This window comes from Lithobates pipiens, unplaced genomic scaffold (assembly GCF_037356315.1).
Source record: "Lithobates pipiens isolate NorthernLeopardFrog02 unplaced genomic scaffold, aLitPip1_a1.2 Scaffold_13, whole genome shotgun sequence".
Classification (NCBI taxonomy): Eukaryota; Metazoa; Chordata; class Amphibia; order Anura; family Ranidae; genus Lithobates; species Lithobates pipiens.
The window spans coordinates 296631797-296645590 of record NW_027507718.1 but is presented as its reverse complement, the minus strand read 5'-3'; the positions used below and the strand labels follow the sequence as shown (position 1 = coordinate 296645590).

The window sequence follows — 13794 nt, the reverse complement described above, 5'->3', positions numbered from 1 at the left end:
ACAGTCTCCATTCGGAGTTCTCCCCACTGACGTCCTTCCTGTATAATCCGCTCCTGCCGGCTGGCCTGACCCATCAGATGTCCTGGCCCTGGGCTTCGCGCGATCTGTTCCACTTAGGGCACCTGGTAGATCCCAGAACAAGACAGCTTTTGTCCTTCTCGGAGCTCCAGGACAAGTACGACCTACCCAAAGAATTGTTCTACAGCTATTTACAAATTCGACATTTTGTGCAGTCTAAAGCCCCTCGCCTGCGTCTCTCCCCGCCCTCCCCTTTCGAACAGATAATTCTGGAAGGCAGACATCGCAGAGGCCTGATCTCGGACATATATCGCATTGTTAACACATATCATTTCCTAACGAAGGGTAAACATTCCTATATGAGACGCTGGGAGAGGGAGTTGGGTGAGGAGCTCTCCCTCGAGACTTGGCAGGGGGTGTGGGGCCAGGCAGCCAAGTCCTCTATGTGCACATTGTACAAGGAGAACTCCTACAAAATTATTTATTTCTGGTATCAGACCCCGGATATCCTCCACAAAATATACCCCTCCACCTCGGACCGCTGCTGGAGATGCCTGAAGGAGCGGGGCTCCCTGTTCCACATTTACTGGGCCTGTTCCTTGATCGCCCCGTACTGGCTAATGGTCCGCAGGCTGCTCCAGCGCTTGTTTGACGTCCCAGTACCCCACTCCCCTAAATTGTTTTTATTAGGCCTGTCCCAGCCCACACTGGCCAGGCCTAGTCGGAAGCTCCTCAGGCACGTCCTAACAGCGGCCCGTTGCTTGATAGCCTTAAACTGGAAATGCCCGGTGCCCCCGTCAAGGGAGGCTTTATACACCAGGATCAAAGATGTTGAGCTTATGGAGAAGATGACAGCCAGACTGAGGGATAAGCTGGAGGAGCATGACCTGGTCTGGGGGAGATGGCGGCTGCTGGAGGATTGATGGCGAACCGGTTTGGATGTGGTGATGTAGACCGCTGGCGCTCTAGCTCCTTTTCTTTTTCCGTTTTTTCTTCCTTGTCTCACTCTCTTCTTCTTTTCTCCGTCTTTTTTTTTTTTTTTGTGTATGTTGTTGATGGTCTTTGTCCTGTTTCCCGTGTGGCATACGAGCTGAGCAGTAGACCCTGGGCGGCTTCGTGGTTTATTGTGCGGCCGCTTGACTTTCTGTGTCTCTCGTCCCGCTCTGCACCCCCTGGTCGAACCGCCTGTTTTTGCTATACCGCCCTATACCAAGTTACTATATGCTGTATCCCTGTAATGGGCCCTCCAGATTTTGGGAGCCTTGCTGTTTTTGCTGTATGCCTGCACTGATATCTCTGTTTTACGACCATGAAAAATAAAAATTGTTATTTGAAAAAAAATATAAAAGCAATCAAATATGTTACCCATAGCAACCAGATTCCAGCTGTCATTATATTTGATGCCTATTAGAAAACAAAACACTAATGACTGAACAGCATTTTCCCCTGTACCTTTTATATGTTTAAACAGCTAACCTTACACAATACATACAAGTGCCCCAAATGCTTACCATTTTTTAACTCACATAGGTAGATATCTGACAGTAAATAAGTAAATAAATCATGTACTTCATGCTTTGCATAATTTCTGAGCCTTTTCTGCTTCTACTCTCGTTGAAGTAGAATATGTTTGCATACATACTAGTAGCAACAGCAGGTAATCCAGACAATAAAAGGACAACTATCACAACAATACTGTATTCTAAACTGTATATGGTTAACACTTGTATATATAGTTTGCAAATTATTATTATTATTATTATTATTTTTTTGTCTATATTGATATTACCTACACAACAGACTAGGCTATCCAGTAAAAGCAACAGTAAGCCTGGGTATTATTATTACAAATACATTCAGAAGAATCAGCATACAAACCCTCCAAAAATACCAATTTACCTGGTACAGTACCCATTTTTAAACATGCCCACCAGTTCATGAGGCATGTTCTGCACTAGGTTTAACAGCTTCTACAGGTTCCAGGTACTGGAGATTTTGCTCCAGCACCTGATGCCAGTATTAGACCTTCGATCAGCATCCTGCCCGGACAGGAGAGTGGGGAAATCTTTTCCCCACTTCCAGCTTTATGACACAGAGCTGCAAGGGAAGTCTGGGTAAAGATTCCCTCAGTGGGCTCTGTGGCACCACGCTGCTCTAAGGCCGGAAGGTGGGGTGGAGCCTGGAACTGGCTGATCTGAGATTTGAAGGGGGGTTGCATAATGTGTGGCAGAAAACACAAGGAGTCCAAGTGAAGTAACAGGAATATATTATAACAGTAGTCAAGCAATACACAGCAAATCCGGCAACTCGCAAGTTGTACAACAATGGAACAGTAGATTGGAGAGGTTCCAACAGTGGAATGTGGACTGGCCGCTCCGTACCCAAATTTGGAGGTTTCCAGGAAGGAAGGCGTATTCCTGCTCTTCCCATACTCCACTAGAACCTTTCCCTGATGCAAAAAACTCTTCCTGACAGAGAGATATTCTGTCCCTATGTTGCCACTTGCAAATATGCTCACCAAACCCAAGAGCCAGGATCTTAAATAGACTCTGCCTGACCCAAGATGGCCTCCAAAGACACATGGGGTGCCAGTATCCAATTGGATAGCTGCCTTCCTGTGACTGAGGAAACCATAGAAGAACTAGGTTCCTCTCAACTTCCTCACCCATCTACATTGCCGCTGTGGACGAGTGCCACCTGTAGTAGAGAAAATAGACTGCACCTGCCTACGGGTTGACTTAAAGTCTGAAGGGGGGCTGATCTGAGTTCTGACGGGGTTCATCTGAGGAATAAAGGGGGGCTGATCTGAGGTCTGGAGGAGGCTAATTTGAGGTCAGAACAGAGTCTGACTTCAGATCCTAAGGCTAACCTAAGTTTTGAAGGGGGGCTCTATTTTTGGCATACTACCACTTAGCTGGTCCACAGTTGAACCCTCGGGTGTGTACTACTTAGCAAACCACGTTTGTTAGTAAATTAGCTATATATATATATATATATATATATATATATATATATATATATACGCTATTGTAGTAGAGTGCACCTCTGTGCCTGTGTTTATTGCATGTCAGCTATTGGCTTCAGCTTTTTGGACAGAATAAGAATGGGCTAAACTCCTGCCTTGGGAAATTTTTCCACACTTCCTGTCCCAAAGTTATAGGGAATCTAAAGTGAATGGAATTCTCCTGTTAGACAGTTATCCCTGGAACAGGTCTCCCATTTGGAAAATATTTCCTTACCTCCTGTTCTGGGACAACTCTTAAACTGGACTTCTCACTTTATTTAAAGTGAAATAATAGGCATACAGTATACGACACTGTCTGTCACTGGCATTAACACACCAGTCCTCATTATCTTTTGATCCTGCTGGTAAGTCTATTATCGTTATATTTATTTTATCAGACCAAGCTATCAAGCTAATATTTTTTTTTTTGCAAAAATAATGCTGCCAGGAGGAAAGGCATCTAGGAAAGTCGAGTGTGCATGAAGGCCTTAAAGCAGATCTCCAACTGTACTATGCAAAACAATTTAATCCTAGGTTTCTTAGGGAGACTTAGTAAACATTATTGAAATTACAGTATAATCCTGCCAATGAATTGCTTTTACAATGCTGTCAGATTTCTGTCCTGTAAAGAATGACTATGTAGAATTATGTGTACTTCCCGTATTGCTGCAATTGGCTTGTAGATACCACTGTACAAAGGTTGTTCCGTGTGTGTTTTTCACGTGATTTGTTAAACAGCAAAGCAAGTGATGTCATTTCATGTGCTTCTTATTGAAGGGATGACTAATACACTATGGAAGAGCAGGAAGTGTGTGATGTAATAGAAGCCTGAACATACAGTACAATGCCGAGTAACTGTTAGCGTTCTGTCACCTAGCAGTGTCATAAAAGGCATCTTCATTTGTTAACACAGAAGAAATCCCCGGAGGGGAGTTGTCTTATGAACAAGAGTAGAACGCACAACAAGACACCTGAAGAGGATGCAGCGTGTCGTGTCTGTAGCATACAGAAACATTATGATGTCATTAACATTACTAGCCTGTAATAAAAACTGGTTTAGTCAATATGACATTTTATTACTATTGAATATTCTAATAAAATGCCACTGTGATCATTTCACACTGTTCTGTGTGATGTTATTTATTTATAAATGTTTTTGAACATTATCATTTTCCTTACAGTTTGGCTGATTTAGTCAGTCATTAAATCTGTACAAAGTGCAACAATATCAGACAATAGAGTTCCTCGTAGCAATCAATCAGAATTCAGGGTTATGGTGGCCATATGCACAACAGTAGCAATAATAATAATAATAACTATTCCAATATTTTATTGTTAGTACACACAACTACGCTAATGCCGCATACACACGATCAGAATTATCGTCGGAAAAGCCTTGGATGGTTTTTCCGATGGAATTCCGCTCAAGCTTGTGTTGCCTACACACGGTCACACCAAATTCCGACTGTCAAGAACGCTGTGATGTACAACACTACGACAAGCCGAGAAAATGAAGTTCAATGCTTCCGAGCATGCGTCTAATTCTTTCCGAGCATGCGTAGGAATTTCCTTCCTGATCCCCCTGAGAAGCAATTTCCCTGGATCAACTATACCTATAACTGTTAGTACCCAGTTATATTGTATACATTTAAGAAAGAATCCAGGTTTTTTTTTTAAAGCAATCTACCAAGCTTGCCAGAACCACCTCTGGAGGGAGAAGATTTCCCCTTTCTTCTCGCTGTCAAGACAACTCTAAAGTTTAGGTTTTCCCATCGCTTTCTTACAGTAGTCACAAGGACAAACATAAAGGGTGGATCTCCCTAGCAGGGATACAGACAGCAACAAAACCATGACGGAGGGTCAAACCCTTCCCCATCCTAGAAAAAAAAAAAAACAAATTTTGACTTTATACACACTTTAATAAAAGTTTATATAAAGTTTAAGATTGTTTTTTTTTTGTTCAAACTGTAATAAAAGCTAAAATATAGAGTTCAACTTCACCAAACAAGTATAGAAGTAAAAGCATCATACATAAAAATAATAAATAAATATTTATTTTCAGAAAAATTATGTTTTTGAACATTAAAATTTTCCTTAGATTTTGGCTGATTTAGTCATAGTCATTAAAGGGGTTGTAAAGTCCCTTGGTTTTTCACCTTAATGCATTATATGCATTAAGGTGAAAAATGTCCTCGCTGCAGCTGCCCCCAGAGCTCCCCTTTTCTTACCTGGGCCCATCCGTTACAGCAATGAGCACGGGCCCAGCAGCTCCAGCAACTGTCTCAAATCCAGTGACGTGAGAGTCGGGGGGCGGGTCCAAGTTCTGCTGTCTGTATCAATGGATGCAGCAGCGGGACTCGGGAGCATGCCCGCACAGGTGTCCCCATGGAAAGTGGTGCTGCCCAGGAAAAAATAAAAGTAGAAAAAACATTTAGTCAGCCATCTAGCAATGCTGTAAAATGCTGTTTGAAATATTTGATTTTTTTGCCCTTTAGTACACTTCTTGTTGAGCTGATAATTTCCTTAGTTTCCTAGGAGACTCATGTTGTTGAGGTGGTATTTCAGATTTTCTAAAAAAAAAATGGTCATAAGCATTTTCCCAGGTTTCCATGGTGACTGTTTGTGATGGCTTCCAAGGAAACTGTACTAAGCAGGGTGCCTGTGTCAAGATACTTTTCTTAAGCCCCATACACACTATTAGATTTTCTGCAGATTTAGCAAAACCATATAATATGAGGTCAAACCTTAGGAGTTTCAATTTGTATGCAATCAGGCAGGCCCTTGCACTACATGGTTTTGGTAAATCTGAAGACAAAAATCTGCAGAAAATCTAATAGTGTGTATGGGGCTTTAATCTCTGCTTGTTCATGGGAATCTGCTGATTAATAATGAGTTTTAATGTTAGGCAAAAGAAAAACAATTTCTTGGTGTGCCCAGTATATGTGCTGTTTGTACTTGCAACAGATGAATGTCTTGGCCCCCTCACTTCTGTAATTACTAGATGCAGCAAAAAAGATTTAAAAGGAAACTGTAATGTTTTGGACAAAGGTCTTTGCTGGTTCATATTTCAGTTCTTATTTTTCACATACCAATTTGTAAATGCTCCCTCTAGTAGTTCAGGGAACATTCCCTATTTAACCAGTTTGTTACCGCAATAAACCTTTCTAAGGTTCACCACACATGTTATAATCTGACTGTATAATCAAGTTCAATCAGTTTTAGATCTACCAAAATTATGTAATATGATGACCTAACTAAATTATCCAATCAATCTCTGTACAATCAGTTGGGCCATTGCTCAGCATAGCTGTTTGTAGATCTATTAGAGATAGCACAGTCGGATTGTAATGTGTGTGTTGAGCTTACATCCTCACTTGCAATGTCCCTTGCCTTGAGAACAGCAATGTTGCAGCCAGGGCTGCAACCATAAGGCATGGTAGGCACTGTTGGAAGTGCAACAGCGTGTACTATGCACTCCAAACTATAGATGGCACTGTAGGGATATACTGTACTAATATCTGCGTGTTTATATATGCTTTTATAGTCTGCACATGAAGTGAGCTTGTTTTTCCCTCTGCTCTCTCCTGTAATGCTGTTCTCACACATGTATGCTGTTCTCCTGTTCAAGTGAAGCTGATCTCTACATTCCTAAAAGTCTCAGTGCCTCATCTTATCACATAACCAACAAACACTTGGCTGTAGACACCATTGCCAAAGAAGTAGCAGCACATTGTTTTCATTTATCAGCAGGACTATTCATTTACACATTACCACAATATTCTATGCCAAATCAGGACAAGAAAAACAAGGAAATGTCTCGTGATCCTTCAGGAGGGAACCAAACCCTTTGTGCCTCCAGGCTCCAGTGATAATTATCTGGCTCTGGTTGCAGCAGAGAACTATAAATACGCTTCTATGCAAAATTCTGGTTCTCAAACCCTGCTTTTAAACTGACAAATTGATCACAGAGTCATCGTTTATTTTACTGACTCACACTAATGTTGCTAATTTTGGTCTGGGCATCTAAGATATAAAAAAAAATGGTTAATTGTCATTCAGATAAGTTTGGTTAGCAATATAAAACTACTGAAAGTAGTTTTCAGTCAGGCTAGACCATTCCTATAGATTTGCAGTGAGAAAGTAGAGAATTCATGTACAGTGATTGTACAGTACTGCTAAGCAGGAACCAAACCCAACCAAATGTATTTAAAAAAATGCTTTATACTTTTTCAACACGTGTATAAGTATTACTGTTTGCAGATTTTTTTAACAGCTTTATGCTGGAAAATATCGCAAAGCATTGTATAAGTATTACCGTTTGCAGATTTTTTTAACAGATTTATGCTGGAAAATATCTCAAAGCATTCTTTCTTCTGCCAAGCTTCAGGTAGAACTGTCGTCTCCAAACTGCGGCCTGGTGGCTCTATGCAGCCCTTTGCTTGCTTTTTTTTGGCCCTTGGGGCATTATTCCCCTCACTGTCAGCAACAGTGAGGCATTGTTTTGCCATTGACACTGACAATGGGGCACTATTCCTTCCATTGACACCAATGATGGGGCACTATTCCTCCCACTGGCACTATCCCTCCCACTGACTCAAATGATGGGGAACTATTCCTCTCGCTGACATCAATCATGAGGCATTATTTCTCCCATTGATACCAATGATGGGGCATTATTCCTACCACTGATACCAATGATGGGGCATTATTCCTCCCACTGATACCAATGATGGGGCACTATTCCTTCCCCTACCATAGAGGAGACACGGTTTACTTCCAGTGACACCAGGACATTTTTTTCTCCCACTGGTCATGGTATGCCCACCCCCTAAAACTTGAAGGACAGTAAACAGTTTCTAAAAAGTTTGTAGACCCCTGAGATAGAGGTTAAGAATGGCTTGAAACTATCACCTCTTTATTACTCTCAGTATTCCTTATGGAGAGATTCCCCCTTACTTCCTGTCTTTGTAACTTGCCAGGAATAAGAGGATATCACCTCAAAGAGAAAGGAAATCACTCCTTTGGTAGAACATGTATCACCCTCAGGAGGTTTACTCTGACCTCTGAGCTTGATGACAACTGTCAGTGAAGGAATTTCACCTTTCTTCTTTTCTTTGGGGTAAAAAGTTACATATTCAGGCCAACAAAACACTGGCACAAATTTTCCAACCTGTGGAAAAATCAGCTGCAATCTTAATATATAGCAAGGTACACTTTGCAAAACTTGGGCCACATTATAATAGTATTGGCATTGAAGCTACATAATTTCAGCCTCACAGTACTAGCCGTAGTAATAAGTCGAAGGTTAAAAATTGGCCATTGTGATGCAAAGACTGACACTGCTTTTCATAGAAGTATAGCTATTCAATAAAATGTATTTTTGTAAATTATTTAACCTTAAGGTCCAATACTCACACTTATATTTGTCTGTGTCTGTGGCCTCATTTCATATGGAAAGTTTTCGAAAGTGTACTTGTCAGATCTCCTTTGTCGCATCTTAAAAAGCCTTGCCCCTCGGTTGCTTAGCATAGACAGTTCCTCCAACATGATGTCTTTAGGCACACTTATCTTTTTTCCAAAGTCAATGCCTTCCAACTCTGCAAAAAAAAGAAAAAAGAAACATGTATTTATTCCCTCTGAGCCAATTAGTGCCTTCATAATTAGACTGCAGGGTTCTTGTCATGGCAGTGAGAAAATTGTGATGTTGCTGCAGGAACTAAGATCTATAACTTATTTTATTACTGATACACACTGTATGTCAATATGCATATATTTGTCAGCATACACATACTGTATTTGTCTGCTATCATATAACCAAATTATTAATGATACCTATGCCTGATTTATGTTTTATGCTAAAACATACTCTTATTTTATGTAGCATATTGACTTGTACTCCTATTTTATCTAGCCTGTTGACACCTACTCCTGATTTATGTAGCATGTTGAAAACATTCACTCTAAATTGAATCACTCATTATGACATATAAACTGTAACTCTGACTTTGTCTACCCTTTTAGTCTTTAGAAACACTGGAAATAATTTTCAGGTCTTAGGTAACCCTTGCCAAAAATTATATTTTAAGCTTGCAGTACATAGGAGTGGTCAAAAACGCTGTAAATATAATAATAAAAAAGAATAGATTATTATGATACACCAAAAATATTTAACATCCAGGGCGGGTCGTTTTTAAACTCCTCCTGCTCTATAACTTCTATGTAGCACTATAATTAATTTAAATCCAGTCTATTTTCAGTAATAAATAAACAAAATAACATTAAGTGAAACTTGTAGAGTCCCGAAGATGGGCCGAACAAGTGTGCAGCTCTCGGTGTAGCTGAGCATCTGTCTGTGGATTCTATCAGCAGTACCCACTACTTGAGACTTCTCTGGACAGCCCCGGAGATAGCATTGGAAGACATTTACTATAGAGGAGATACCAGGGGACAGCAGAGGATATTACATTGGGATTAGTCTCCATTAAAGTGGAAGTAAACTCCCCTATCGTTTTCAGCCAAGGAAGCTGCCATCTTTGCCTCTGTTTAATCTTAAACTGCTATGGTGCTGCACATGTGATTCATTATGACACCAGCCATTGGATGGTTTGATAGTTTGGCTGAGAGCACAGCCAATGTGCAGTTAGGGCCGGTTCACACAGCGAGCCGCGGCGAGGCGTCTCCGACTTACCTCGCCGCGACTTGCGGGGAGCTCAGCGGCGACTTGCAGAGGACTTCTGCATAGAAGTCAATGCAAGTCGCCCCCGAAGTCGCCCCGAAGTAGTACAGGAACCTTTTTTCTGAGTCGGAGCGACTCGAGTCGCTCCTCTCAGAACGGTTCCATAGTACTGAATGGGGGCGACTTGCGGGAGCGAGGCGAGGCGAGCCGTGTCGCCTCGCCTCGCCTCGCAGTGTGAACCGGCCCTTAGCATTCCCGGCATGCCTTTTTTTTTAACTGTTTAAATTACTTCCACTTTAAATGACCTACAGACACAGTAGACTCTTTTTGCTATAAGGCAGAAGAGTCCAACTCATCTGGTGGATCTTTACACTACCCCCGGGAGGTGGATGCATTGACACAGAGGGGCTACAGCACCCAACACCCAGCACCCAGAAAAGACTTTGTTTTGCACAAATTATCACTATATGCACTTAAAACTTTTGTCATTTTATATATTGATGTATCATTAATTCCATTCACATTTGTATTTGGTTAACTTAGCAAATGAATGTAATGTACTATTGATATTGTTATATAGTCACATGTCACATCAATCATCCAAGGTAATAGATATTAACAAAAAAATAAAAATAGTGTAGCGCTTCAATGGTAATAGGTGTAGTCAACATAAATTAAAAGGATAATCATGTAACAGAGATCATATAGATGATATAGATGGCTAGAGAAAAAGTCCAAAAATGGGCACAAATTTCACAATGTAGCTGGCACGGGGGTGACCGAACCGTCACAAAGCAGGAAGAGATCACACTAAGCGGATGTATTCATGTGAATCTGCTTGTCTGTAAACATCAAGGAAGGTAGATAAATACTTCTTACCAACTCTGTTGGACTCACACAGTCGTATGACAGTTGAGTCTGAAAGGCTTGAGGTCACAATCTGGGACCAAGGAGTACGTGGAGGGAGGTCCGTTGAACTGGTGGAGAAACTCCAAACGGCTGTATGCCCGATGATGTATTTCACAGATGGAACATCAAGGTAGTTTGTAGTCCAGCTCAGACGTGGCCCGTTACACCGATACTCCAATCTCCCCCGAGTGGGGAGGAAGATATTTGGGGGTTTAGACCAAAAAGAAGGGAAAAAAGAAAAAAGGGCTCCACATGGTGCGGGTCAAACGGTATAAAATGGTAATTTATTAAAGTCAAAAGGTTATTAATGACTTGGTGATCACAAAAAATGGAGTAAAATGAAATTAAAAGCAATGTAGGGTGCCAACAGCTAGCCCAACGCGTTTCGACACATATGTCTTCGACAGGGGCATGCCCCTGTCGAAGACATATGTGTCGAAACGCGTTGGGCTAGCTGTTGGCACCCTACATTGCTTTTAATTTCATTTTACTCCATTTTTTGTGATCACCAAGTCATTAATAACCTTTTGACTTTAATAAATTACCATTTTATACCGTTTGACCCGCACCATGTGGAGCCCTTTTTTCTTTTTTCCCTTCTTTTTGGTCTAAACCCCCAAATATCTTCCTCCCCACTCGGGGGAGATTGGAGTATCGGTGTAACGGGCCGCGTCTGAGCTGGACTACAAACTACCTTGATGTTCCATCTGTGAAATACATCATCGGGCATACAGCCGTTTGGAGTTTCTCCACCAGTTCAACGGACCTCCCTCCACGTACTCCTTGGTCCCAGATTGTGACCTCAAGCCTTTCAGACTCAACTGTCATACGACTGTGTGAGTCCAACAGAGTTGGTAAGAAGTATTTATCTACCTTCCTTGATGTTTACAGACAAGCAGATTCACATGAATACATCCGCTTAGTGTGATCTCTTCCTGCTTTGTGACGGTTCGGTCACCCCCGTGCCAGCTACATTGTGAAATTTGTGCCCATTTTTGGACTTTTTCTCTAGCCATCTATATCATCTATATGATCTCTGTTACATGATTATCCTTTTAATTTATGTTGACTACACCTATTACCATTGAAGCGCTACACTATTTTTATTTTTTTGTTTGTTGAACTTTGTTTGTTTTTGGTGTTGGCTGCTGTTTTGGCTGTTGAGGCCTTTCTTTTTTATATATTTAACTATAGCGCAGTGTTTTCCCCCTAATTGAATAGATATTAACAGGCATTCTATACGAGTATAGCCATAGAAAATATTAACATTTAGGAGGAGCAGGCGCTGTCCACACCCTATTTCAGTATCCACTTGCCCCATAGTTGGGATAATACTGGACAGCAGCGGCCCCATATTATTGCCACACACACCAAGGTGCGAGTGTTCCACTATATTAATGCATAGAACCTGCTGCAGCAAAAATAAAATTTCTAAAGAAAAAACTAATTAGTCAAATCACATTTAAATGAATTTGCAGTTGCAAATTGCCAACACCCGGCTATTGAAAAAAAAAAAAGAGCGGCAAATTAAAAATGAAAAAAAATGGCATGCCCCCCCCCCAACATCCATACCAGACCCTTATCTGAGCAAGCAGCCTGGCAGTTCAGGAAAGAAGAGGGGGACAAGCGAGTCCCCCTCCCTTCTGAACCATACCAGGCCACATGCCCTCAACGTGGAGGGGTGCCTCTACCCATTCATCAAAAAAGTGTCAAAAAGTACCCATTATTCTGAGGAGGGCTGCAAGACGATATTACTATGTGAAGTTGGCTATACCACATATTGAGGACCTTGACACCAGAGCGCAGGAGAAGTTTTTTCTTTTCTTTCTTTTGCATTGGAAATAAGTGCCATTTTATTGGTGGTCAGTGGTGAAGTGCTCCCTTAGGGTGGCCATACATGGTCGAATCTTCTTTAGAAAATCAGAAGTTTCATGTGTTTTGTGATCCGATGGTACCACCATTGATTTAGAAATTCGACCAACCAAGTCTTCAATTTCACCTCCTGCTGCTACAGAAAAAAATTTTTGGTTATGGCTGGGCATCTTCTTTTCTTTCTGGAAATTTTCTTTTCTTGCACATGCGCATTTCTTTTTTAATTACATTTCTTGCACAATTCTCCCATCATTGATTAGAAAATCGTTTGTTTTTCAAAAAATTTCCAACATGCCCGATTACTAAAATTCGATGGCATGAAAATCGGCTGTTGCTGCAGCCTGTTAATGGTGTGAAATTCGAACGAAAATTCTTAGATAAGATTTTTGAAAGACAATTCTTTCGAAATTCAACCCATGTATGGCCTGCCTTAGGTCTGGTGGTTATTGGAGAGATGCTCCCTTACACTGGTAGTCAGTGGTGAAGTGCCTCCTTACATTGGTGGTCAGTGAAGAAAAGCCATCTTACATTGTATGCCAGTACAAAATTGTCTAAAAGCTGCTGTAACTAATACATTTCTGCATAGAAAATGTACTTGTGTTTTAAAACTTTTCCTTGTAGTAAAATTTAAGCTATTTAAAGGCCAACTTTATCCATAACATTTCTTCTGCATGTACATATTCCTGCTTCTAGCAATCCCTATATCTTGGACAGCACTATCAACGTAACTTAAAGTGATTGTAAACCTATTTATTTATTTTTTTATAACAATAATAAACAATTTAATAAACATGTTGTACTTACAGTTGTGCTCATAAGTTTACATACCCTGGCAGAATTTATGATTTCTTGGCCATTTTTCAGAGAATATGAATGATAACACAAAAACCTTTCTTTCACTCATGGTTAGTGTTTGGCTGAAGCCATTTATTATCAATCGACTGTGTTTACTCTTTTTAAATCATAATGGCAACAGAAACTACCCAAATGACCCTGATCAAAAGTTTACATACCCTGGTGATTTTGGCCTGATAACATGCACACAAGTTGATACAAAGGGGTTTGAATGGCAATTAAAGGTAACCATCCTCACCTGTGATCTGTTTGCTTGTAATTAGTGTGTGTATAAAAGGTCAATGAGTTTCTGGACTCTTGAGAGACCGTTGCATCTTTCATCCAGTGCTGCACTGCCATTTCTGGATTCTGAGTGATGGGGAAAGCAAAAGAATTGTCAAAGGATCTGCAGGAAAGGGTAATTGAACTGTACAAAATAGGAAATGGATATGAAAAGATATCCAAGGAACTGAGAATGCCA

The 13794-nt window shown here is 40.9% G+C and overlaps 1 protein-coding gene across 3 annotated transcripts in view; it reads right to left on the bottom strand.

Annotated features, from left to right (window-relative positions):
• The window catches only part of MYOZ2 (myozenin 2), a 135805-nt gene that overhangs the window by 28817 nt on the left and 93194 nt on the right, over positions 1-13794 (bottom strand). For all 3 annotated transcript variants that reach the window (XM_077476819.1, XM_077476820.1, XM_077476818.1), the window contains one exon: positions 8438-8619. In XM_077476819.1, coding sequence (XP_077332945.1) covers positions 8438-8619 — 182 coding nt within the window. The remainder of the gene's footprint in view (positions 1-8437; positions 8620-13794) is intronic.